This window comes from Dendropsophus ebraccatus, chromosome 12, assembly GCF_027789765.1.
Source record: "Dendropsophus ebraccatus isolate aDenEbr1 chromosome 12, aDenEbr1.pat, whole genome shotgun sequence".
Classification (NCBI taxonomy): domain Eukaryota; kingdom Metazoa; phylum Chordata; class Amphibia; order Anura; family Hylidae; genus Dendropsophus; species Dendropsophus ebraccatus.
In genome coordinates this window covers 18,947,121-18,971,080 of record NC_091465.1, presented here as the reverse complement: position 1 = coordinate 18,971,080, position 23,960 = coordinate 18,947,121, and the positions used below count along the sequence as shown (strand labels likewise).

Here is a 23,960-nt window from a genome sequence, read left to right as displayed (position 1 = left end):
CCATAGAAAACCTCTCTTTCTTTGGACAGTTCCTAACATGGACCAAGGTGGCAGTAGAGAGCACTGTGTCAGACTGGAAAGAATACAAGACTTCCTGCAGGATCTGCATAACTTTCTGCCACCAGTTGATTTGAAAGAATAAAAAAAAAATATATATCACCAGAATACCCCTTTAACCCCTTAAGGACAGAGCCTGAAATGGCCTTAATGACAAAGACAAATTTTATGAATATGACCAGTGTCACTTTATTCATTAATAACTTCGGGATGCTTTTACCTATGCGGCTGATTCTGAGATTGTTTTCTCGTGACATATTGTACTTTACATTTCTGGTAAATTGGGAGTCGATACTCATAACGAATCTTTATGAAAAAAACCCAAATAATGTGAAAAAATGTGAAAAAATGCATTTTTCCAACTTTGAAACTTTTTTGCTTATACAGAAAGTGGTTATACCACATAAATTATATATTAAATAGCATTAGCAACATGTCTAATTTATGTTGGCGGCATTTATTAAACGATCTTTCATTTTTTATAGACAATAGGAAGCTTAAAACATTAGCAGCAAATTTCCAAATTTTCAGTAAAATTTCAAAATCAGATATTTTTAGGGACCTGTTCAGGTTTAAAGTGTATTTGAGGGGCCTGTATGTTAGAAAGCCCCACAATGCACCCCATTTCAGAAACTGCACCCCCCACACTCTGCAAAAGCACATCCAGAAAGTTTTTTAACCCTTTAGGGGAGTCACAGAAATAAAAGCCAAATGTGTAAGAAATTTGAAAATTTTAATTTTCTGTGCAGAGATTTTATTGTAATCCAATATTTTTCATAATTATAAACCTATTACCAGAGAAATGCACCCCAATAATGATTGCCCCGTTTCTGCAGTTTATAGAAATACCCCATATGTGGCCCTATTGCGCTATTTGACGCAACCACAAGCCTCAGATACAAAGGAGCGCCTAGTGAATTTCAATGCCTCCGTTATATTTGGTCATTTCTGACTGTACCACTTCAGGTTGGCAGAGGCTCTGGGGTGCCAAAACCTTAAAAACACCCCTAAAGGGACACCATTTAGAAAACTACACCCCTCAAGGAATGTAACAAGGGGTGCGGTGAGCATTTGGACCCCACAGGTGCTTCACAGATTTTCAGAACAATATGGCGTGAAAAAAGAAAAATTTATTTTTTACACCAAAACGTTGTTCTAGCCTTCAATTTTTCATTTTCTTAAAGGGATAAGAGGAAAAAAAAGATACAAAATGTGTAGAGCAGTGTCTCCCGAGTACGGAAATACCCCACATGTGGCGATAAAGTGCCAAGGGGGCGCAGGACGAGCCTCCAAAGGGAAGGAGCGCCAATTGGCTTTTGGAAGCTGAATTTGACTGGAAAGGATTTCAAGGGCCATGTCGCATTTACAGAGCCCTCGTGCTGCCAAGACACTGGAAACCCCCCACAAGTGACCCCATTCTGGAAACTACACCCCTCAAGGAATCTAACAAGGGGTGCAGTGAGCATATGGACCCCACTGGTGACGGGCACAAATGTGGAACAATGTGACGTGAAAGGGAAAATTTTCATTTTTTTCACTTTCATGGCACAAATGTGCCCGTCATAAGGGGTCCATATCCTCACTGCACCCCTTGTTAGATTCCCTGAGGGGTGCAGTTTCCAGAATGGGGTCACTTGTGGGGGGTTTCCAGTGTTTTGGCAGCACAAGGGCTCTGTAAATGCGACATGGGGTTCATCATCCATTCTAGCCAAATCCAACCTCCAAAATCCAAATGGCGCTCCTTCCCTTCGGAGGCTTGCCCTGCGCCCACATGGCGCTTTATGTCCACATGTGGGGTATTTATGGACTCGGGGGAAATTGCTCTACACATTTTTTTTTCCCCCTCTTTTAATCCCTCATGAAAATGATAAATTCAAGGCTAAACCAACATTAAAGTGTAAAAAATGTAATATTTCATTTTCACGCCACATTGTTCCACATTTGTGCCCGTCACCAGTGGGGTCCATATGCTCACTACACCCCTTGTTACATTCCCTGAGGGGTGTAGTTTCCATAATGGGGTCACTTGTGGGGGGTTTCAACTGTCTTGGCAACACAGGGGCCTTTTGAATGCAACATGGCCCTCTCGAAATCCATTCCATCCAAATCCAGCCTTCAAAAACCAAATGGCGCTCCTTCCCTTTGGAGGCTTACCCTGCACCCGCATGGCGCTTTATGTCCACATGTGGGGTATTTCCGTACTCAGGGGAAATTGCGCTACACATTTAGTGTTTTTTTTTAATCTTTTAGCCCCTTGTGAAAATGAAAAAATCATGACAAGATTAATGATTTAGAGTAAAAATTTTACAAAAATTACACTAAATGTTGGTCTAGCCTTGATTTTTTCCATTTCCACAAGGGGTTAAAAAAGAAAATGAACACAAAACGTGTAGGGTAGTTTCCCCCAAGTACGAAAATACCCCACATGTGGGCATAATGTGCCATATGGGCACAGGGCAAGCCACCAAAGGGACAGAGCGCCATTTAGAATCTGGAATGGAGGATGGAGGCCATGTCGCATTTACAAAGCTCCTGTGCTGCCAGGACAGTAGAAACCCCCCACAAGTGACCCCATTCTGGAAACTACACCCCATAAGGAATCTAACAAGGGGTGCAGTGAGGATATGGACCCCACTGGTGACGGGCACTTACGTAGAACATGTGCCGAGAAAATAAAAAATACAATTTTTTTCATTTTCACTTCCCAAATGTGGCCGTCACCAGGGGGCCATATCCCCGCTGCCCCCTTGTTAGATTCCTTATCGGGTGTAGTTTCCAGAATGGGGTCACTTGTGGGGGGTTTCTACTGTCCTGGCCGCACAGAGGCTTTGTAATTGCATCATGGCAAGTCTCTAATGGGAATGGCGGCCATATCTATTTAGCTGGGGAAAAGGGACAATTCTAATTTATTTGGGGGTATTAGGCCAATTATTGGTTTATAAGGTTGAAAATGACAGGTGTCCATCAAATTCAACCTGTGTTGATCCAGAGGAAGGCAAAAAAAAACCCCTCATAAGGCAGACGACAGTAGCCTCATCACAGGGGAAAAATTCCTTCCCGACTCCATAATGGCGATCAGAATAATCCCCAGATCAGCGTGACCCCTGAAATAGGAATAAGGGACAGAATTTAGATAATGTAGAACCCCAATGACGTGTGGTACGCCTTGGAGCGATCCAGTATGCAGAGGCCGGGGGGGATCAGGACAGGTGTCACACTGGAAAATGGCGTCCTTCCTGATCCCCCTGTTACGCCACACTCTGCACTTCTTCTGGGGTCTCCTGTTCTCCAGTGTGGGGGACGTCACCTGGAAAATGTTGTCCTGGTGCGATACGGGGTCCTTCATATCCAGAAGCGCTGGGTCCGCTCCATGGCTGCTAAATATTAGGGCTCTATTACTGCTTCTGATATTTTCGGATCGTGCCGCAAGCTACAGTAGCTCGGGCAGCGAGGGACCGTAAGAGGGGGTGCTGGTATAAAAGTTATCCCCGCACAGGTGGTAACCTTTACCCAGCAGTGGGAAGATCAGTTCCCGGACGATCTTCCCACTTGTTCCGAGGATGGGGGGGGAGGGAACATCTGGGGGCTGGATTCAGGTGTCCCTTCCTACATACACTCTAAGGGTACATGCACACTGCGGAATCGCGACAGATAACCCTTCGTGCATTCCGCAGTTGGCACCCGCCGGCGGAGTGATGCAAGCACACGTCTCCACACGTGTCATAAGACTCCATTCTATGCACGGGCGGATTACACTTTCCGTCCAACTTATTCATTCTTTGGATGGACGATGGAATCCGCCTGTGCATAGAATGGAGTCTATGACACGGGTGGAGACGCGTGCCCACAGTAGTCCGCCGGCGGGTGCCAGCTGCGGAATGCACAAAGGGTTATCCTTCGCCATTCTGCAGTGTGCACGTACCCTAAATCTGTAAGAGTACCCAGAGGTACGCTCACAGAAATTGTAGCATTTCACGCCATACCGTCATCTCTTATTGGGATGGTACTGGCGGAAAAGACGTGTCTGGGGGGCAGCGTACGCTACACTACCCCCAGACACGTCACTGGATGATGAGGATGAATGGAGGAAAGAAGGATCCCCCCAATTTATTCTCACTGGCTGTTTCGGTGTCGGAGGCAATAATAACGTATCCCTCTGACGCCGTAAACACCCTGGGGGCCATCTTTATACGGGGATTAGTATATGGGGTATGTAGTGGTGTAGTGTCAAACTTTATTCAATGTAGTGTGGTGTAATGTAGTCTTTTTTTACGTGTTTTTTTTTTTTTACAGTAAGTATAAAAAAAAAACTACGCCAACAAAGGCGTTGCTGATAAATGCCGCACTTATGTGCGCCACTTATCAGCAGACCGTGGCAGTAGGATATAGAAAAAAAACACCCTACGCCAAAAAGGAGGAGTTGTTGATTAGCAGCGCACTTTCGTGCGATGCTGAACAACACTCAGCGGCGATAGGGTGCGGAAAATAGGAAAAAAAAAAATTGGAAAAAAACCCCAAACTTTTTCTACATTCTGAACATCCCTGTAGCTGCTGATAAGTGTATTACACATATCAGCCGCTAGGGGGCAGCAGAGCGCAAAATCCGGAAAAAGACGAGGCTGGAGCCGAAAATAGCCGAAAAAAGCCGATGAGGACTGCCGGAAAGAGCCGAAGACCGAATGAGAAGACGGAGGACGCCGCGAACCCGGAAGACGCCGATCAGGACCCCGGGATAGGTGAGTAATGTACAAATACCTGCTCTGGACTCCTCAGCTACCTAGCTGAGGGGTCCAGAGCAGGTATTTACTACTTTGGGGGACTCTGATCGCCGTGCCACCGGCGATCGTTCACGGCGATCGGGCCGGTGGCACCGTGACCACCATTACTTTTTACAGTAATGGCGGTCGGTGCCGTCCTCGGACAGCACTGACCGCCATTTTTTTCCGGGTCATCAGGTCACAGATGACCCGGAAAGGTTCCGATCGCCGCTATTGGCTGATCTGAATTGTGTTAACTACCCCCCGTGCCGAGAAGCTAAGATGGCCTGCTATGATTTATAGCAGGCCATCTTCCCCGATCGCTGTGTGCGAACACGCAGCGATCGGGGAAACATCGGGCGTAAATTTACGCCCTGATGCGTTAAGTACCAGGGCGCGAGGGCGTAAATTTACGCCCGATGTCGTTAAGGGGTTAAAGGCAGAACAATTTATAAATAACAAAACAGATGTACCCAACACACGGAATTTCAAAGGGGTCCATCAAGGTGTCTAGAATTCTGACAAAAACAGAAGGATGCAACAGCAACCTGCATTTGCTAAGACATTCGCTATATAAAATATAGATATTTAGAATGGTAAAACTTCTATAGAAATTTTTTTTATTTTTAAATGAGGTTCTCAGCAAACCATTTGATCAAATGGTATGTACCGTCTCACCTTGTTAAGAACCTCAGTCTGTATCTTATGCTACGTTTACACGGAGCGATAATTCGCCCAAACAATCGTTTAACGATTTTGAAGCAACAATTTGATTTTTATAACAATCAGCATTTAGACAAATAAATAGTTAGAAAAATCGTAAGAAAATTCGTACGAAAAATCGTTAATGCGATCGTTTTTAAGATCGCTTAAGCCCATCTTTTACATAGGGTGAATCTTTGAAAGACTGTTTACACAAAACGATCTGCGAATTTTTAGTGAACGATAACAACGATTTGAGAACATGTTGAAAGATCAAAATGAACGATTTTTCGCTCATCGCTTGATCGTTTGCTGCGTTTACACGGAATGATTATAGCTCAAATGCGATCGTTATTGCGAAAATTCGAACGATAATCATTCCGTGTAAACGCAGCATTAGCCTTGGCAGTGCACACCTGCATAGTATGAATAGTGGTACTGGTTGGTTGGAGGGTGTAGCTACCTCCATTTGGCTTGTACACACCACCCACCTCCTGTGGCTGTTTAAGCAGAGAGTAGATGGATCCTCCATAGTATGGGCTTAGGGTGCCTTTACACAGAGAAATTTATCTGACAGATTTTTTAAGCCAAAGCTACATTCTGGCATTCTAGACTGTTTAAATGGGCACTGTTGTTACCAATAAACATTGATAAATCAGCAGGGTAGGTGATATAGTACTTCTTTCCAATTTGCTTCATTTATTTTTTTTGTCTGTTTTCTATATGAATTATAATGCCATAAATTTGGCCACTAGGTGTCTCAATTACTGGAAAACTGCAGTTGAGACGCCATCACTAAGGCAATTTGGTCTTTAGTAACAGCAAAAAAACAGAAAAAAAAAAAAAAAAAAAAAAAAAAAAGAGACCATATGCAGTTGGCCCAGTGAAGATGAATGCTGATTGGTCAGCAGCTGTGCACTGCTGCAGATAAGTAAACTGATTAAAAAAGGCCTGCCCACTGGCTCAGAGTGAAATGCAGAAATATGACCAACAACAAGGCACTAAACAGGCCGTCGGAGCAGTGAAATAATATAAAAATGTACAACCTACAAATAATGCAAGCATTTTTTTTTATATGTTATGATAGGTACACTTTAAGGGGTTGAGAATTTTCTTGAAGGAACACTATGTCCAATGGGTGAACTCATTTGCATACTTTTTTTTTCCATGTTGGACCATTGCATGGTCTATAGTTCTCCAAAATCTACTCAAAGGGACAGATTACCCCCTAGTCATCAGGATATGTAAATGGCTTTCAAAAGCCCAGGGGGCATTTCCCAGCACAACAAGAGCATTGGCAAGTCCAGCCCATGTCTTCTCGATCTAGTGGCTGTTAGGGCCCTTTTACACAGAAAGATTATCTGACAGATTATCTGCCAAAGATTTGAAGCCAAAGCCAGGACTGGATTTGAAAAGAGGAGGAATCTCAGGCTTTCATGTATGACCTGATCTCTGTTTATAGTCTGTTCCTGGTTTTGGCTTCAAATCTTTGGCAGATAATCTTTCTGTGTAAAAGGGCCCTTAGTCAAATGGGTACAGAGGTGGTGAAGAGGGGTTGTGTAAATAGAACAGCCCGGCACTCACCGTTTGCTCTTTTATTTAGGTGCAACATGCATAGTTACAGCAAGAAGAGGGGGAAAGAGCTGGATTTGTCTGAGCTTTTATCAAACCGAGGAACTCCCCCTTGACACTTAAACATCATTTACAAATTGAAAGAACTTATGTATAAATGCTAGTAAGGAACATGGAGATTTAAAAAAAAAAAAAAAAAAAAAAAAAAAAGCATGCTCAGAAATCTGATCTAGTCATGGGATTATTCACACCTGTTTTCCTGCAGACAGATCTGCTTTACCACAAGGAAAAAATGAAAAACTATCTATTCAGCTAAGAATTTTCATAATTTTTAATATTTTCTGAAATGTATATTATATATATATATATATATATATATATATATATATTTATTTATTATATATATAATGTTTTTTTTTTTTGTTTTTTTTTTTTTTAGAGATGAGCGCAAGTTGAGCGTCCAATTGTTCAGCATTTGAATAACTATGTTTACCCCCAATAAAACGCATACAAGGATCATCTAATAATGCTTGAAAATCAAATAAAGAGCTGTCGGACATATCTGGTGCGGCGTATCTCTATAGGGATTGCACTCAGAAAGGTTCCCTCTGTAGCAGGGGTAGGGACCCTTAGCTCTCCAGCTGTTTCAAAACTACAACTCCCATCAGGCATGATGGGAGTTGTAGTTTTGCAACAGCTGGAGAGCCAAGGATCCCTACCTGTGCTTTGTAGGGTAAACCTCAAAGTTTTGGGAGATGCCTTTGAAATCAGGGGGACTCACCAGCAAAAACCTAAAGGGTCAGGCCGGCATTACTTGTGGTCTGGATTTCTCAGCTGTAAATAAACATTGCAGAGCAGCCGATGCACAGGACGTCAGCTGTTTCTGATCTGTCTTGCTTCTAACCATGTAATTTTCTCTGTGGAGCAATGCACACATTTGCATTCATCTCTGCAGTCTCAGCAGCTAGGCCCCCGGCCCTGTTACCATGGAGATGGAAATCCCTGAAGCTGCCGGAGCCAAACAAGGCCCATCACCGTCTCCCTGCCAAAGGCCCAAATTGCTTACAAACCTCCTGACTTGTTTCAGTCTCCCATTACATCACCGGCGTTCACCTCAGAAGACCAGCGACAGCGAAAAGCACAGAATATTCCTGAGTAATTCCACATCACGGCACAGGCAACGTGCAAGCGGTATTAGACTGCTGATGGCAAAATATTATTCAACACTGCGGCTGTGCTCATTCTATTGCTTTTACTACCTCCTGTCTATCAATGCTTATGGATCTGACCTCTGGCTGCACGTACTATGGATGGCAAAGAACTATAATAAAAGAAAAGAGGAGAAGATGCTCATTATTTTTATATGAAGTCATAGTAAGGTTATACGGGTGTATTATGGCTTTATACAACCTCTGCTGCACACCGCCATAATGCTGCATCCATAGACATCTACATATATAGTTTTCTGGCCTCATGTAAAAGGTGGATGGAGATTTGGGGCAGTATTCTCTGCACTGTTACTGAGGCAGAATAAAATACAGCTGTAAAAGCTGTATTACAACTGAATGTTCATGTGTTCTCTAGAGGGAGGGGTAAGCCGTAGCCAGCTGGCTTATCCATCAGAGAACAAAGGGACAGGACAGTGAAAATCAATGACGTCCGACCCCTATCTCCACCATCATCCTCTGTTAGTGGAAAACTGGGTGACTATATAACTTATACTGTTATGTAGCCAGTTTGGCAAACTTAAGTAAAAGATGTATGGGCACCTTTAGTGTTCTGAGTAAGAAATGTGTAGTTTGCATCTCAAGTCTACACATTTGTAACTGTAGGACAGGAATGGGGAACCTTCAGCCCCCCCCAGCTGTTGCAAGCTGTTCCCATCATAGCTGGATAGCCAAAGCTTAAAGTGACTCTGTACCCACAATCAGACCCCCCCACCCCCAAATTGCTTGTACCTTCGGATAGCTGCTTTCAATCCAAGATCTGTCCTGTGGTCCGTTTGGCAGGTAATGTAGTTATTGTCCTAAAAAAAAAATTAAAACTTGCAGCCCCATGTCAAATTGGTGTGGCCTAGAGTGTCTGTGCCCTAGGCTTGCACCGCCTCTCAGTCCCTCCTCCAAGCCCTCTTCAACATTAGGAATGCCCCTGGGCAGGATTCTCCTATTCATCACCTGTCTGAACCCTGCACATGTGCCTTAAAAATTAATATGCAATGTTCAGACAGGTGATGAATAGGATAAATAGGAGAAATCCTGCCTGGGGCATTCCTAATAGTGAAGAGGGCGGGGAGGAGGGACGGAGATGCAGTTCAGGCCTAGGGCACAGACACTCTAGGCCACGCCAATTTGACACAGGGCTGCAAGTTTGAAAGTTGTTTTTTAGGAAAATAACTGCATCACCTGCCGAATGGACCCCAGGAAAGATTTTGGATTAAAGAGGTAGTGCGGTGAAAAGCATTTCCCCTCATTCCCTCCCCACATGCAAAGTTATATAACTTAATAATAAACATTGGTAGCCAATTCCAGGTCCTTACCCCACTTTCCCTGGTCCCGCTGGCCAACGGAAGTGGCTTACTTCCGGGTTCGTCAGGACCATCTTACAGCCCCGGGCGCCATCTGGAAGTCGACATGTAGGCTGGCACGTCATGATCTAGGGCGTTCCTTGGGCTCCCAGGCACTCCCTCCCTGCTTGGCACGCCTCTCCTACCTCCCCAAGCTCTGCGATTAGGTCCTGCTTCACTCTGCCTCTCTTTCTGTACAGCTATCAGTACTATTAGAACTGCAAGTCCCAGCGCACCCGATGGTGATACACATATCAGGCCAGTGTGTATGACCATTGGGTCTGCTGGGACTTGCAGTTCTAACAGTACTGACAGCTGTACAGAGAGCGACAGGGTAAAGCAGGTCATACACATACAGTCATGTACCCCCCCCGCCCCTGCCCCCCCCAGTATACAGTCATGTACGACCGCCCTGACTCCCATCCGCCCCGCTTGGGTTATACAGTGATGTGCGATCGCTCACCCGATGTTTACAGTCATGTACGCCCCCACCCGTATACAATCCTGTTCCCCCTGCAAGCACCGCTAACGACATCTGTCACTTCCCACCCGGCGGGCAGGTGACAGTGCCGCAAAGTCGCCATTATCGCACATCACTGTATAACCCAAGCAAGGCGGATGGGAGTCGGGGCGGTCGTACATGACTGTATACAGGGGCGGGGGGTACATGACTGAATGTGTATGACCTGCTTTACCCTGTCGCTCTCTGTACAGCTGTCAGTACTGTTAGAACTGCAAGTCCCAGCAGACCCGATGGTCATACACACTGGCCTACACTACACTACAGAGAGAGAGGCAGAGTGAAGCAGGACCCAATCGCAGAGCTTGGGGAGGTAGGAGAGGCGTGCCAAGCAGGTAGGGAGTGCCTGGGAGCCCAAGGAACGCCCCAGATCATGATGTGCCGGCCTACGTATCGACCCCTAGATGGCACCCGGGGCTGTAAGATGGTCCTGACGAACCTGGAAGTGAGCCACTTCCGGTGGCCAGCGGGACCAGGGAAAGTGGGGTAAGGACCTGGAATTGGCTACCATTGTATATTATGAAGTTATATAACTTTGCATGTGGGGAGGGAATGAGGGGAAATGTTTTTCACCGCACTACCTCTTTAAAAGCGGCTATCCAACAATACAAGCGGTTTGGGTGGGGGGAGACAGATTGTGGGTACAGAGTTGCTTTAAGCCATCCCTGCTCTAAGATAGCTATTTTATCTTCAGCTATTTACATTTTTTTGCGAGCTGTCACACAGCTGATCTATTGCTCTGGATCAGCTGGTCATAACTGCTCGATTTCAAGGCTAGCTTAGATTGCGGTTCTTGAAAGATCGGCTTCTCTTTAAAATCACCTGTCTTTTGCAGGATGGTGTGTATTGTAGTACAAGCTTTGTGTATTTGTTTCCTACATGTGTGTTTTCTATGGTCTTGTTCTAGTCTAAAATAAATAAAAATTTTCAATCCAAAGACATGTAATTCAGTATCAATATATCTTGATCAATTTACACGTAAACGCAATTACAGGTGAACCACACTGATATACTGACCGCTGTCCTGATATAACTAAATAATTGTATATTGGCACCGCAGTCCTGTCACCGGCGGCTGAGCCTAGGAGAGGGGGAGTCGCTGACTAATTTCCTCTATTCAGTCACAACAATAATGCAGTGTTCCAAGCACAGAGAGGAGGGGAGCTGCTGAAAATAATAAGATATGTACTATTATCTTTGTGGTTTAGAGGAGACAGTTCCCCCCATATAATTACTGTCACATTGTAGTCTGTGACTCTCTTCCCTGCTGGAAAAATCCACCAAATGTACCAGATTGCTCTCTAAAGGAGATGTAAGAATATAGGTGGGAGATCATAAATATCCTCTATAATCCAAACCTCTCACATCTCATGATAAAACATTGTGCAAATAAATAAAAACTATTTTATTAGTGGCAGATGTCGGGCCCCAACAAGAGAGATGTTAATTGTATAAATGGGAAGGACTATACAACTTCTTCAAGATGAAAATCCATTGCAGTGTGGGGCAGATGATGTTGGTTGTTCCCAAAAAGCTATGTGTAAAATATGGGGGAAAATTAAATGAAAAAGGGAGGAAACTTAAAGTATAACTGTCATTTATTAGTCAGAAATTGAAGTGATTTTAAGACACACTCTAGTAGGTTTTATTAGGCAAAAAAGACTTTCTGTACTCAAAGCAGTTTTCCAGCCCCCGCCCCCCCCCCCCCACTTCTTATATGTGCATTATCAGGCAAAAACTTCTTTAACACAGAGAATCAAAGTGAAGACAGGTTGTCTGAGTCCATATGGGCTAACCTCCATGTAACCTATGGAAGGGGGAGGGGTTGAGGGGGATTGGTGAGCAGGAAAAGCAGAGAAGCAGCTGTAGAGTTTAGAGGCTGTCTGGGCACAAAAAACGCTGGATTCAGAAGTCAGAAAGGTCAGTGCAGGTCTGGGATCTTGGTGAGATAAGATTGCACGATGATGTGTTTTGCAGGGCTGCCTTTTCTCCCCTCTGTGCTCACTCATCCCCCTCGACCCCTCCTCTCCCCATAAAGCATAATGGACACAGAAGTTCTGCTTCTTCTGAAGTGATAATAATGGGGGGGGGGGGCAGGAAAACAACTTTGAGTACAGAAGGAACTCTTTTGCTTAATAAAACCTATTACAGAGTTTTACTTGTAATATTGGTTTCTGAAAAATTTGATTTAAACGACAGTTACGCTTTAAGGGAGGAGTGAGGAAGATGCTTAAGATTCAAGATAGAAAGCACAATGGTATGAATACAAAATAAAAATGCCCAACATGACACATGGAGAACACATACTGAACTGTAAGAAATCAGACAAACTAAATAGGATTTATATATTGAACAGCCAAAAAAGAACAAGCACTGACATCTACACCAAAGAAAACAAGGTTACAGGGGCTAAAGAGAGGGATGCTGGAGGGTGGAGGATTAGAGGAAGGTGATATCACTGATCAGTCACTTATCTGCATCGACGGAGGACATGATGCAGAAACGTCTGTCTGGGGTCAATAAAACATATTAAGATGCTGCCTGAACAAGACCGGATTTCCAGATTTCCATTATGGATAATATGGAGCTGCAAGCCAGGTAAGGACCAATGGGGAGATGGCCGCCTATGTGGACATAGACAATGAAAATTCTGATTTTATTGGTGTAGAATGTTGTTTATCCCAAGTGAAGTCAAAGTTGGGATCTTGTTGTTAACAGAATTTTACACAGACCTGTAAACATGATAACTTTTTATAAGTTATCATTTTCACAGGCATTTGTGAAATTCTAAATAAAGGGTATCCTTACTTTATCTGGAAAAAAACCCTTCTCTGCCAGGAAAATAATTTCCTCTTTGTGCGAGGAATGTGGCATATAGCCACAAAGAACCCTTCAAACAGGCAATCAAACTAGTTTTCCTAGGTGTACAAGCCACAGAGAACCAATAAATAGGTATCAGTATTGACTATGCAACAATTGTTATGAAATCAAGTGAGCAGTTCCATAGCCCCTCTGTGATGCGGCTCCATTAGAATCAATAGAGCCGCGTCAATGAGGGGCAGGGGTTTCCTCCCACTGGGGGTGGCCCGACCCACCACCAGTGCTTCAGACTGGGCCGGTGCCTTGGAATAGAATGAAGCCGCACGTGCTTTGGTTCAAAAAAAGGACCATGGCATCGGCTTCTATTGATATGCTACACTTAAAGCGAATGTACTAATGGTACATTTGCTTTAAACACAACTCTGTATCATATGTATGATTTTGTATTTGCTATGAAGAAATAAAGCAGTAAACATCCTCTAAATGTAAGTAAGTTCATTCAAACTGGAACTGGAATCATTGCTTTAGTCTGCAGCCTGGAAAAGACCAGGGTGACAGTCATGGGTCTCACTAGGGCTGTATGCATATTTTCAAGGCAGTAATCATGTTCCGCTGAACTTACTGTAAGCTCCCTCTTCTCTAGAGTTCATCAGTTTTGCCAAGTGTTATAAAATGTTAGTTTACAATGCATTAAAGTGTACCTGTCGTTTAATTTTTTTTTTTTTTTAGTACAGGCGATTTTAAGAAACTTTGTAATTGGGTTTATTAAAAATGCATTTCTATCATAAAAAAGCAGTTTGAAGCTCTTCCCTCTGTCTTCATGGTTCTCTATGGAGAGGGGAGGGGTGGAAGGAGATGAGGCACCAAAACAGGACATCAAAGAGTTAATTTACATCTACGTCACCAGGCTCTCTCCTCTGAAGTCAGCACTGACCTCTCTGACCTCTGAATACCAGCTTTCACTCAGGTCGCACTGTGTAATCCTTTGTTCTCTGCTGGTGACTAATCTACCTCCTCCCCTCTCCATAGAACAGACAGGGGCACGTCTGATGTAAACAAGACCAGATTTCCTGATAATGAGCAGTGAATGAGAGAGGAGGGGGGGGGAGGACCTGGGGAAAGTCTTTTTGAATGCAGATAATGGCATATTTGCCTAATAAATGGAATTACAAAGTTTCTTAAAATCGCCGCTGCTATTGATTTCTGCAAAAAAAAAAAGACACAGTGTGACTTAACATAAATCTTACATATATATCTACTAAACCAACAACAACCATTTCCTGTCCTTGGCTCACACTTTTCACCTTTTATTAAAGATACATTGGTGTTTACGTCCCAAAATTATGCAATGTATTATACAGTTTGGATAAAAGGTCACATTTTGCTCTTCCTCTGACCCAGAGGCAATAGTAACCTAACATTTCTCAATGTTAGAGGTTTTGTTTACATGGGTATAAGGTGCACACAGTCACATTACAGCTGAGCTCCACAAAAGCAAGCAACATGTAAAACAATGGACCAAATGGAACCAATACCTACATAAAAATTACATGATTTCCACATTCCCAGGTGCCAAGCGTCATTGATATTAGGTAAAATTATGTAATGGCTGAAATATGCATTTAAGTAGGAATAATATAGACATGCTCCAGTACTAAAATTCTCTAAAGCTATGTCTTTTCCATACCCTTGTCCTCCTTTTCTTCAGAAATACTATCTGTGGCGTCTTGGCCTTTTGGCTAAGATCAAGTGTAGTATCTGTTCTTATCAGTTTAATATCGGATATGTCCCTTATCTGGGGACCACATATTAAATGGATTTTTAGAATAGGGAAATAGAAAAAGAGCTTGCTCTGTTCTCTCCAGGGATTGACCTGGTACACTGCTTCCAGGTTCAGTGCACAAAATAAATATATTATCTCTGTGGAAAAGTGGCTGCTGCATTTATTAATACAAATAATTCCAAATACATTTAGGCAGTGGCATTAGGCATAGATAGGATGACTCTGTTTCTGCTGTGGACCCTTTCCGGACGACACATACTGATCATAACACCACAGCATTGTCTCATTCTTTTTTTCTCTACCGGTAATAAGCAAATTAACAAGCAATGTGGCGCCCCCTGTTGTCTACTGACATTAAATTCAGTGAAACGTTACTATGTCGCTGTGTACAGATAGCAATGCATAGTTATTATATACTGTTACATTGTTATACATTTATATACTATTTTCCTGCCTATATATTAGTAACCAATAGACAAATTTCTTTACCTCGGTCTGGTCTAGGGTCTAATTATTCAGCCTTTAGAACAACAAGAAGAAATGACAGAATCGTACACTCACCTCCTTCCTTCAACGTTATTATGAGTTTTCCCACAATGCACCCGGCTCCCATTCACAGACCTTCACTGGGTTGCTATGTTAATGTAGTTTCCATAGTAACGAGGAATCAGCGTTCCCTTAGGTGACAAATGGTCCTGAGTGGAGGTAAAATACATACGTCCTGAGTGCTTTATAAATAGAAGTGCTGTGCATGTAGCATGATCTAGAAAGCAGCATCCTGGACCTGACGGGTGCTGAGGACAGCTCCCAGCAAACATGCATTAGCTTCAGCTTATCAACAAGAAAAGACAATGCAGAAATGTATTATATTTTACATGACGCCTCATTCACACTAGCGATTATTGTAACCTCTCTGTATGTGGAATAAATTCAGCATCCAGACGTTACATCTATATGAATAAAACAAAGAGCGCACTGACCATGGGGTGTGAATGCTGCGGCAGTTCTAGAGGGTTGTGGATGTTTCATCAGGGCGACACACGTCCGATTAAATTTGTATTTATTGAAAAGAAAAAAAAAAAACACTACAGTTACATGGTTTTAATCACATCTTTTCTTCAACATACGTTCCAATTAATGGGTAGAATTTATAAAAAAAAAAGATATGATCTGTTTTGGTATAGTTTATATGTCTGTTTTTGTATCTTTGTTTTTTTTTTTTTTTTTTTTAACATCCATATATCAGCAATTTTAACCACAATAGTAGAAGTTGTTGTACCGTGCCACCACTTATAGCATATAGGCTGTGACTGGTAAATAAAAAAAATAAAACAAAAACACTACTGTTTACCGATCCTTGCTGCGGCCAACCCAATGGTGCTGCTGCGGCTTAGCGATTCAATGGCATTAGCTGTCATCTGCCTCACTTATTGATTGGCTGAACGGTCATTTCCTACATGTCAACAGGGAGACAGCTGGGACCAGGGACTGCTGGGAAGTTCTTTTTTTATTTTAACCTCAGCTAGAGCTCATACACCACATTTTGTGAGATTTTGTGCATTAAAGGGGTATTGCCATCTCAACGGATATAGATACACTTTTAGGACTCAAAAATAATCATGTAGCAAATCTGTCTCCTCCTGATATGCTGCTCTTTTCCTCCTATTGTTGATAGCCTATTGTCTATGTTATCGACCACCATTCTGCTCTCAAATCAGTGGTCGTACTGATCTACACATACATATAAATAGAGATATTGTATATACATACTGTATAATATATATATATATATATATATTTTTATATATATGACTGCAGTGCAGTCCTCTCACCGCTCGTTCCCACTATCTGTATGGGTCTGAACACTCAGACCCGGACCGATTAAAACTATGACGTCAAAAGGTACACTTACAGCCTCACCCATCCTCACTTTCTGTGTTCTGTCCTGATTCAGCTGTTTCTAGAGACACAGTTCCCCTAATAACAGGATGTACTGAATGCATCAGGGAAGTGAGACACCTAGTGGCTAAGGCTTTAGAGCAGCTTTTCTGAGGTATGGAGTAATTTTTGGTAAATGAAATGGTTTACAACTATGATAGGAATCATCTAGGTTATGGCGGAAAGTTGTTTTAACATTTCCATATAACAAATCCATCAGCCCATAGAAGTCAATGTTACATTTAAGGCCGGGATCACACTGAGCAAAACTGGCGGAATACTGTTAGCCTCCCTCTCATAATGTGAGTCTATGGGAGGTGCGCGCTGCTGTTCTCACAGTGTCTCTCCGCGCTGAAGAATGAACATGTTCATTCTTCAGCGCGGACAGAGCAGGAGCGCGCGCCTCCCATAGACTCCCATTATGAGAAGGAGGCTAACAGCATTCCGCGGCAGACAATTCCACTACGGAATTGCTCAGTGTGAACCCGGCCTAAAAGGAATCTATTGGCTGTGTATCATGCTCAGAGCTGGAGATATAGGCAGATAGGTAAAAAAAAAAAAAAAGCACATGGCACTTGCCTCACAAACTAAAGGGAAAGAGATGCACAGCTCATAAGAAATTTCTACTCCGGGTGCTAAACCTCTATATAGAAAAACTAGTACAATACAAAACAACAAGAAGTATATAGAAACACCGGTAAGCACACCGTAATAATGATATCAAAAATACATAGTTTATTCAAAATCACAAATACAAATAATGGCCAAACATGATTAAACCCCCCCTAAAAACACTTAAAATCATCCCACATGATTCAATAGTTGTCAGAAAAATATAGTCAAACAACCAACTCCCTAGCCTGTGAATACTGCGACACTCTCTGGTGTAAAACAATACAACAAATCTAGCTGGTACTGTATCAATACACAGTCCTCCCTATTAGATAACAGTAAAGTGCTTAGTGCATACACAATCCAAAAAACAAACAAAGAGAAAATATATATATAAATATATATATATATATATATATATATATATATATATATATATATATATATATATATATATATAAATGTATACAGTAATACTAAAGTGCTGTGGATTGGTGCCAAACAGAATACAATAAAGTGCTAAACAGTGTACTACACTAACAGGGAGAAACGCACAGTATCTCACCAATGACCATGAGAACACCAGAGAGCCTCCAGGCTGGGAGACCGAATCCCACGCGTTCCGTCCACTACCCTTTACCCTTGAGAAAGTCCAGTTAGTGGACGGAACGCGTGGGGTTCGGTCTCCCAGCCTGGAGGCTCTCTGGTGTTCTCATGGTCATTGGTGATATACTGTGCGTTTCTCCCTGTTAGTGTAGTACACTGTTTAGCACTTTATTGTATTCTGTTTGGCACCAATCCACAGGACTTTAGTATTACTGTGTGTATATATATATATATATATATATATATATATATATATATATATATATATATTTATATTTATTTTCTCTTTGTACAGATGTACAGCCTCGGTTTCTGTTTTCGCATAGTTCTCATCTATGTTTTGATTCCATTTTATAGCAATAAAAAAAAAAAAGGAAGAAAAATCAAATTGCACAGAAACCATAAGCTTCACATCCATATTTGACCTGTATCTTCATATGGATGTGTGAATTAAGCCTAACAGGGCACCCTGACAGCACTTACCATTTTAGGCCATGTTCAGCCGGGATTTCCTCGTGCAGCACTACGTAAGTACCGTGACAACGGCCGTGATTACTAAGGTACTTACGTAGTGTGAACATTGCCTTATACTGCAACGCTCCCACCTGTAAGTTGCACCAGGTGGAGCTACAGCTCTCAAAGCCAAAAAAAAAAATAAATACAGGACAAAGAATCAGCAAGTCAGAAATGCGACTATATTGACGTGAAATACATGACAAGAAGAGATGAGCAAACCTTGAGCACGCTTGGGCTCATCTGAACCTGAACACTCAGCATTTGATTATTGGTGGCTGAAGACGTTGGATGCCGCCCTGGGGAGTCCTGGAAAACATGGACACAGCAATTGGTCGTACTCATGTTTTCCAGCCAGCCTTATGGCTGCATCCAACGTCTTCAGCCACGGGTAGCAAATGCAGTTCAGGTGTTCAGATGAACAAAAAATTGTGATCAATTTGCACAGCACACAGTTTTATGTAACCAGAAATGTGGGTTCTTAGGGTCCATTTACACAGAAAGATTATCTGACAAATTACCTGCCAAAGATTTGAAGCCAAAGACAGAAACAGACTATAAACAGAGATCAGGTCATAAAGGAAAGCCTGAGATTTTTTCTCTTTTCAAATGCATTCCAGGCATTGGCTTCAAATCTTTGGCAGATAATGTGTCAGATAATCTTTCTGTGTATGGACCCTTAGTCACGGCAACTTGTAAGGAGCATTTTGACCAAATTAATTCTATTAGCCGAAGTAGCATGTCAACTCATCCCATGATCTTTGTCACGGCCAAAGTCAGCCTTGACGAAACATTCTACAATTCACATTTGCACTGTACCCTGTGGATCACACTGACATATACTGGGGTCCATCAGGTTCTTTCATCTTGGAGGGAAGAATAGTGCTGCATACATTAACATACAGGAATCTAATCTGTCAGGCACCGTGTAAATGTGAACAGATCCCAAAAAAGTGCTGAAAGGCATTGTCTTATAGCAGAAACAAAGATCTGATCAAAATGGTCCAGAAACTGATTACAATAAGATGCGCAATATCTCATGTGGCTCAAAAGTTATCAACACAGAAATCTGCTTTGTGTTCAGCACCAGAGACAACACAATGAACACGTCAAATGGCTGTGCATCACAGGAAACGCTACCAGTTGTTGCAATTATCTGTCTTAAAAATTGATATTGCAATTGTGATTGCGTCACTTGATTTCTGAGACAATTCTCGTCTTTGAAATGTTACATGCCCATCTCCCCAATGGAATCCCTTGACCCAAAATGGTGGCTTTCAAGATGGCAGCCATGCTCCAGACATAGCCTAAAAGATACTTGCTGAGGTATTTAGATATGTCATTTTTTGCTTCCATTTCTGAAATGAAAGACCGTCCTGAGACCTTTAAATCACCCCGTATACATATATCCAGCTTTCATTTGTGCAGTCTTGTTTGCACGGATGATTTACGTAACAGGCTTAAATGCGCAGCAATGTATACTGCTGAAAAAGGGAACACTAAAATACCACATCTAAATCTCAATGATGGAAACATTCCAGTTACAAAACTTTATTCATTACATAGTGGAATGCGTTGAGAATAAAAATGATCAATGTAAATCAAAATCAATATCTCATGGAGGTCTAAAAACTCAAAATGTGAGTGGAAAATCAAATTCCAGGTTGATCAATGGAAATGCCTCGACAAGGAAATGAGGTTCAGTAGCGTGCGTGGCCTGTATATAAGAACGGATCCAGTGGACTCCGGACAAAAAAAACGGATAAAAACGCACCCATGGTAAACCACGTTTTTGTATACGCTAAAAAAAAGCAAATGGGTTTTGATTAGAGATGAGCGAACCGGGTTCGAGTTGATCCGAACCTGAACCTTCGGCATTTGATTAGCGGTGGCTGCTGAAGTTGGATAAAGCCCTAAGGCTATGTGGAAAACATGGATATAGTCATTGGCTGTATCCATGTTTTCCAGACAACCTTAGAGCTTTATCCAAGTTCAGCAGCCCCAGCTAATCAAATGCCAATCGTTCGGGTTCGGATCGACTCGAACCCGATTCGCTCATCTCTAGTTTTGATCCTTTTTTTTTTTTTTTTATGGAATCGCAGAGGGGAGATCCCAACTACTGAGCCGGCTGGGGCTCAGCGTCGCACTGACACTGATCTCGGCTTGGCAACTGATTCATCTGGTCTGCTGCAGACCAAAGTAATACAACAATGATCTGATCGATAATTGCTGTATTAAGTATACTGCAGTGATCTTTATGGGAGATCACAGCAGTAATAATAAAAGTCCCCCAGGGTTAATAAAAGTTAAATTATACAGTAAAAAAAAAAAAAAAATGTTTTTATTAATAAAAATCCTTTCCCCTAATAAAAGTTTGAATCACCCCCTTTTATAAATAAAAATACATAAACCAACATACGTGGTATCACGGCATGTGTAATCACCCAAACTATTAAATTATCACATTCCTAATCTCGCACGGTAAATGGCGTCAGCGCAAAAGCCTGCCAAAATGCAAAACTGAGCATTTTTTGTCACATCAAATCCAGAACAAAATTTAATAAAGTGACCAAAAAGTTGCATGTACGCAATAAAATCACTAAACAAATATTTTTTTTTTGGCTTCACAGCATACTTTATGGAAAAATAAAGCCTTCCATTGTAAAGTACAATTGGTGGCACAAAAAATGAGGGCTCATGTGGGTCTGTAGGTGAAAAAATGCAAGCGCTATGGCCTTTTAAACACGAGGGGGAAAAAAAGAAAACGCAAAAACGAAAATTAGCCCGGTCCTGAAAGGGTTAAGCCTTGTGATGTAATGTGGACAAGCACTACTAATAACAATACAGCTTGTCCATGGGACTTGACCCATTGCTTCACACTTGTTTGACAGGCAGAGAGTGGCGACTACACACAGGCGGCGAGCCACCCACATGAATACCTGCAGCGCGCCCAGGGATTAAAACTTCATTTTCTCCCATACAAAGCTGCTGCAGCCGTGGCCAACACGTGTTCCGAATATTTTCTTATAGAACATGTCTATCAGACCGATACCTGCAAAACAGCAGAATCTCTGTGTACATACATTACTGATCCTGAGTTACATCCTGTATTATACCCCAGAGCTGCACTCACTATTCTGCTGGTGGGGTCACTGTGTACATACATTACATTACTTATCCTGTACTGATCCTGAGTTACATCCTGTATTATACCCCAGAGCTGCACTCACTATTCTGCTGGTGGGGTCACTGTGTACATACATTACATTACTTATACTGTACTGATCCTGAGTTACATCCTGTTTTATACCCCAGAGCTGCACTCACTATTCTGCTGGTGGGGTCACTGTGTACATACATTACATTACTGATCCTAAGTTACATACTATATTATTCTACTCCAGAGCTGCACTCACTATTCTGCTGGTGGGGTCACCGTGTACATACATTACTTATCCTGTACTGATCCTGAGTTACATCCTGTATGTGCAAACTTTGGAATCCTGGCGGATCAGTGGCTGCGGATTGTGCAGCTTGCCCCCGCTCATGGATGCTGGCGGCCGACTGCATCGCCGCTGGTCCCATAGGCTTCATTCTATGGTTTGCCAGATTCCGCCTTCCCTCGAAGAATGAGAGAATTCATTCTTCAGGTGGACGAAGGAATCTGGCAAACCATAGAATGAAGCCTATGGGAGCAGCAGAGATGTGTGTGGCTGCAAATTGCGGAATCCACGGCAGGTAATCCACCGGGAGTCCGTAGTGTGCACATACCCCAATACTCCAGAGCTGCACTCTCTATTCTGCTAGTGTAGTCCCCACCTATGGCTTTGGAGTATAATACAGGACGTAACTCAGGACTATCTGCCCACCTCTGCCTGCCCCAAAGCCTCTCTGCCTGTCAATCATCCCCAACAAGCGAGGAGCTGCCCAGCTGACTACCTGCCCTCCTCTGCCTGCGGCACATCTAGGGATTAAAGGGAACTAAAATGGAGATGTAGACGGCACTGTGCAGCAACAGCTCAGGTGGGTGCACAGCCTCCACGAAGTCAGACCCCGACTTCACTTTGATCCAGAAAATGATGACGACAAGGCGGCACTCCAAAATCTAGTGAATTTATTCACCCATCATGTGCAATACAACGTTTCAGTTTCTCGATGAAACCTTTTTCAAGCAACACATACACAAGTGTGGAAAGGGGCTGGTATTTAAAGTCCATAAGCTCAGCCCATAATTAGTGACATCATAATTACATATAAAGTGTAAACAATACATAAAAATCAATATTATACAACATATCTGTTAGTCCATTATGGTTCTATATAATCCATACCAAGTGTGAGACATGTGTCCGATAGTCCAAATAAATCATAACTAAAGTTAGGCTGGTATACCGCGGGTTAAAGGGGTTATCCGGCGAAAAAAAATTATTCACAGAATAACACACATTACAAAGTTATACAACTTTGTAATGTATGTTATGTCTGTGAATGGCCCCCTTCCCCGTGTTTCCCCCCACCCACGCTAGACCCGGAAGTGTGGTGCATTATACTCACCGCATGTCGTGTCGTCCACGGTCTCCGATCGTCAGCAGTGACGTCTTCTTCGGGAGTTTGTCGGATCTTCCCGAGTGCCGGCCACCCTCTGCAGCGTCATCCGAAGCTCAGCCGCGATTGGCTGAGCATAACTGTGCTCAGCCAATCGCGGCTGAGCGGCTGATGACGCGGCCACGTCATCAGCTGCTCAGCCGCGATTGGCTGAGCACAGTTATGCTCAGCCAATCGCGGCTGAGCTTCGGATGACGCTGCAGAGGGCGGCCGGCACTCGGGAAGATCCGCCAAGCTCCCGAAGAAGACGTCACTGCTGACGATCGGAGACCGTGGTCGGCACGCGACAGGTAATGTATAGCGCACCACACTTCCGGGTACACGGGTGGGGGTGGTGGGACACGGGGAAGGGGGCCATTCACAGACATAACATACATTACAAAGTTGTATAACTTTGTAATGTGTGTTATTCTGTGAATAATTTTTTTTCGCCGGACAACCCCTTTAATGAAAGGGGCCAAAGCTCACCGGATACTCATGAAACAAACCGATGATCCTCCATGCTCGATGTCATGCTGCCAATAGTTTGTAAACAGTAGAACTGCCCATGCGCGGAGGAGCGCAATCAGATGGATTCATCTGGATGGGTGCCATCAAAGCCGATCAGTTTTATGGGACCGCGCATGCGCACCAGGCACTCAGGAATTCATCGGAGCCATCTTGACTGTGGTATTTCACTGCATAGGTCCCGATCCATATACTGAGGCCACGCACGCGTCCTAGATACCGGGATTAAAGGGGTTATCCATCACTACAAAAACATGGCCCCTTTCTTCCAGAGACAGCCTCACTCTTGTCTCCAGCTTGGGCGGGGTTTTCCTGCTCAGTTCCATTGAAGTGAATGGAGCTTCATTGCAAACCGCACCTGAACTGGAGACGAGAGTGGTGCTGTCTCTGAAAGTGGCCATGTTT

The 23,960-nt window shown here is 43.0% G+C and overlaps 1 protein-coding gene and 1 non-coding gene across 8 annotated transcripts in view; one reads left to right on the top strand and one right to left on the bottom strand.

Annotated features, from left to right (window-relative positions):
* The window catches only part of FEZ1 (fasciculation and elongation protein zeta 1), a 52,596-nt gene extending 36,767 nt beyond the window's left edge, over positions 1-15,829 (bottom strand). For 2 of the 7 annotated variants that reach the window (XM_069948196.1, XM_069948199.1), the window contains exons 1-2: positions 15,755-15,827; positions 15,336-15,469 (exon numbers count right to left, since the gene is read on the bottom strand). In XM_069948196.1, coding sequence (XP_069804297.1) covers positions 15,336-15,387 — 52 coding nt within the window. In that variant the 5' untranslated portion in view covers positions 15,388-15,469; positions 15,755-15,827. Of the gene's footprint in view, positions 1-7,869; positions 7,969-11,188; positions 11,262-15,335; positions 15,470-15,754 lie in introns of those variants that run through there. The other 5 variants (XM_069948197.1, XM_069948202.1, XM_069948198.1 and 2 more) reach the window with 5 other exon arrangements.
* LOC138770168 (U2 spliceosomal RNA) lies at positions 14,711-14,898 on the top strand. The gene has a single exon (XR_011359420.1). It is a non-coding gene; the product is annotated as a U2 spliceosomal RNA (small nuclear RNA).
* Positions 15,830-23,960: the final 8,131 nt, after the last annotated feature.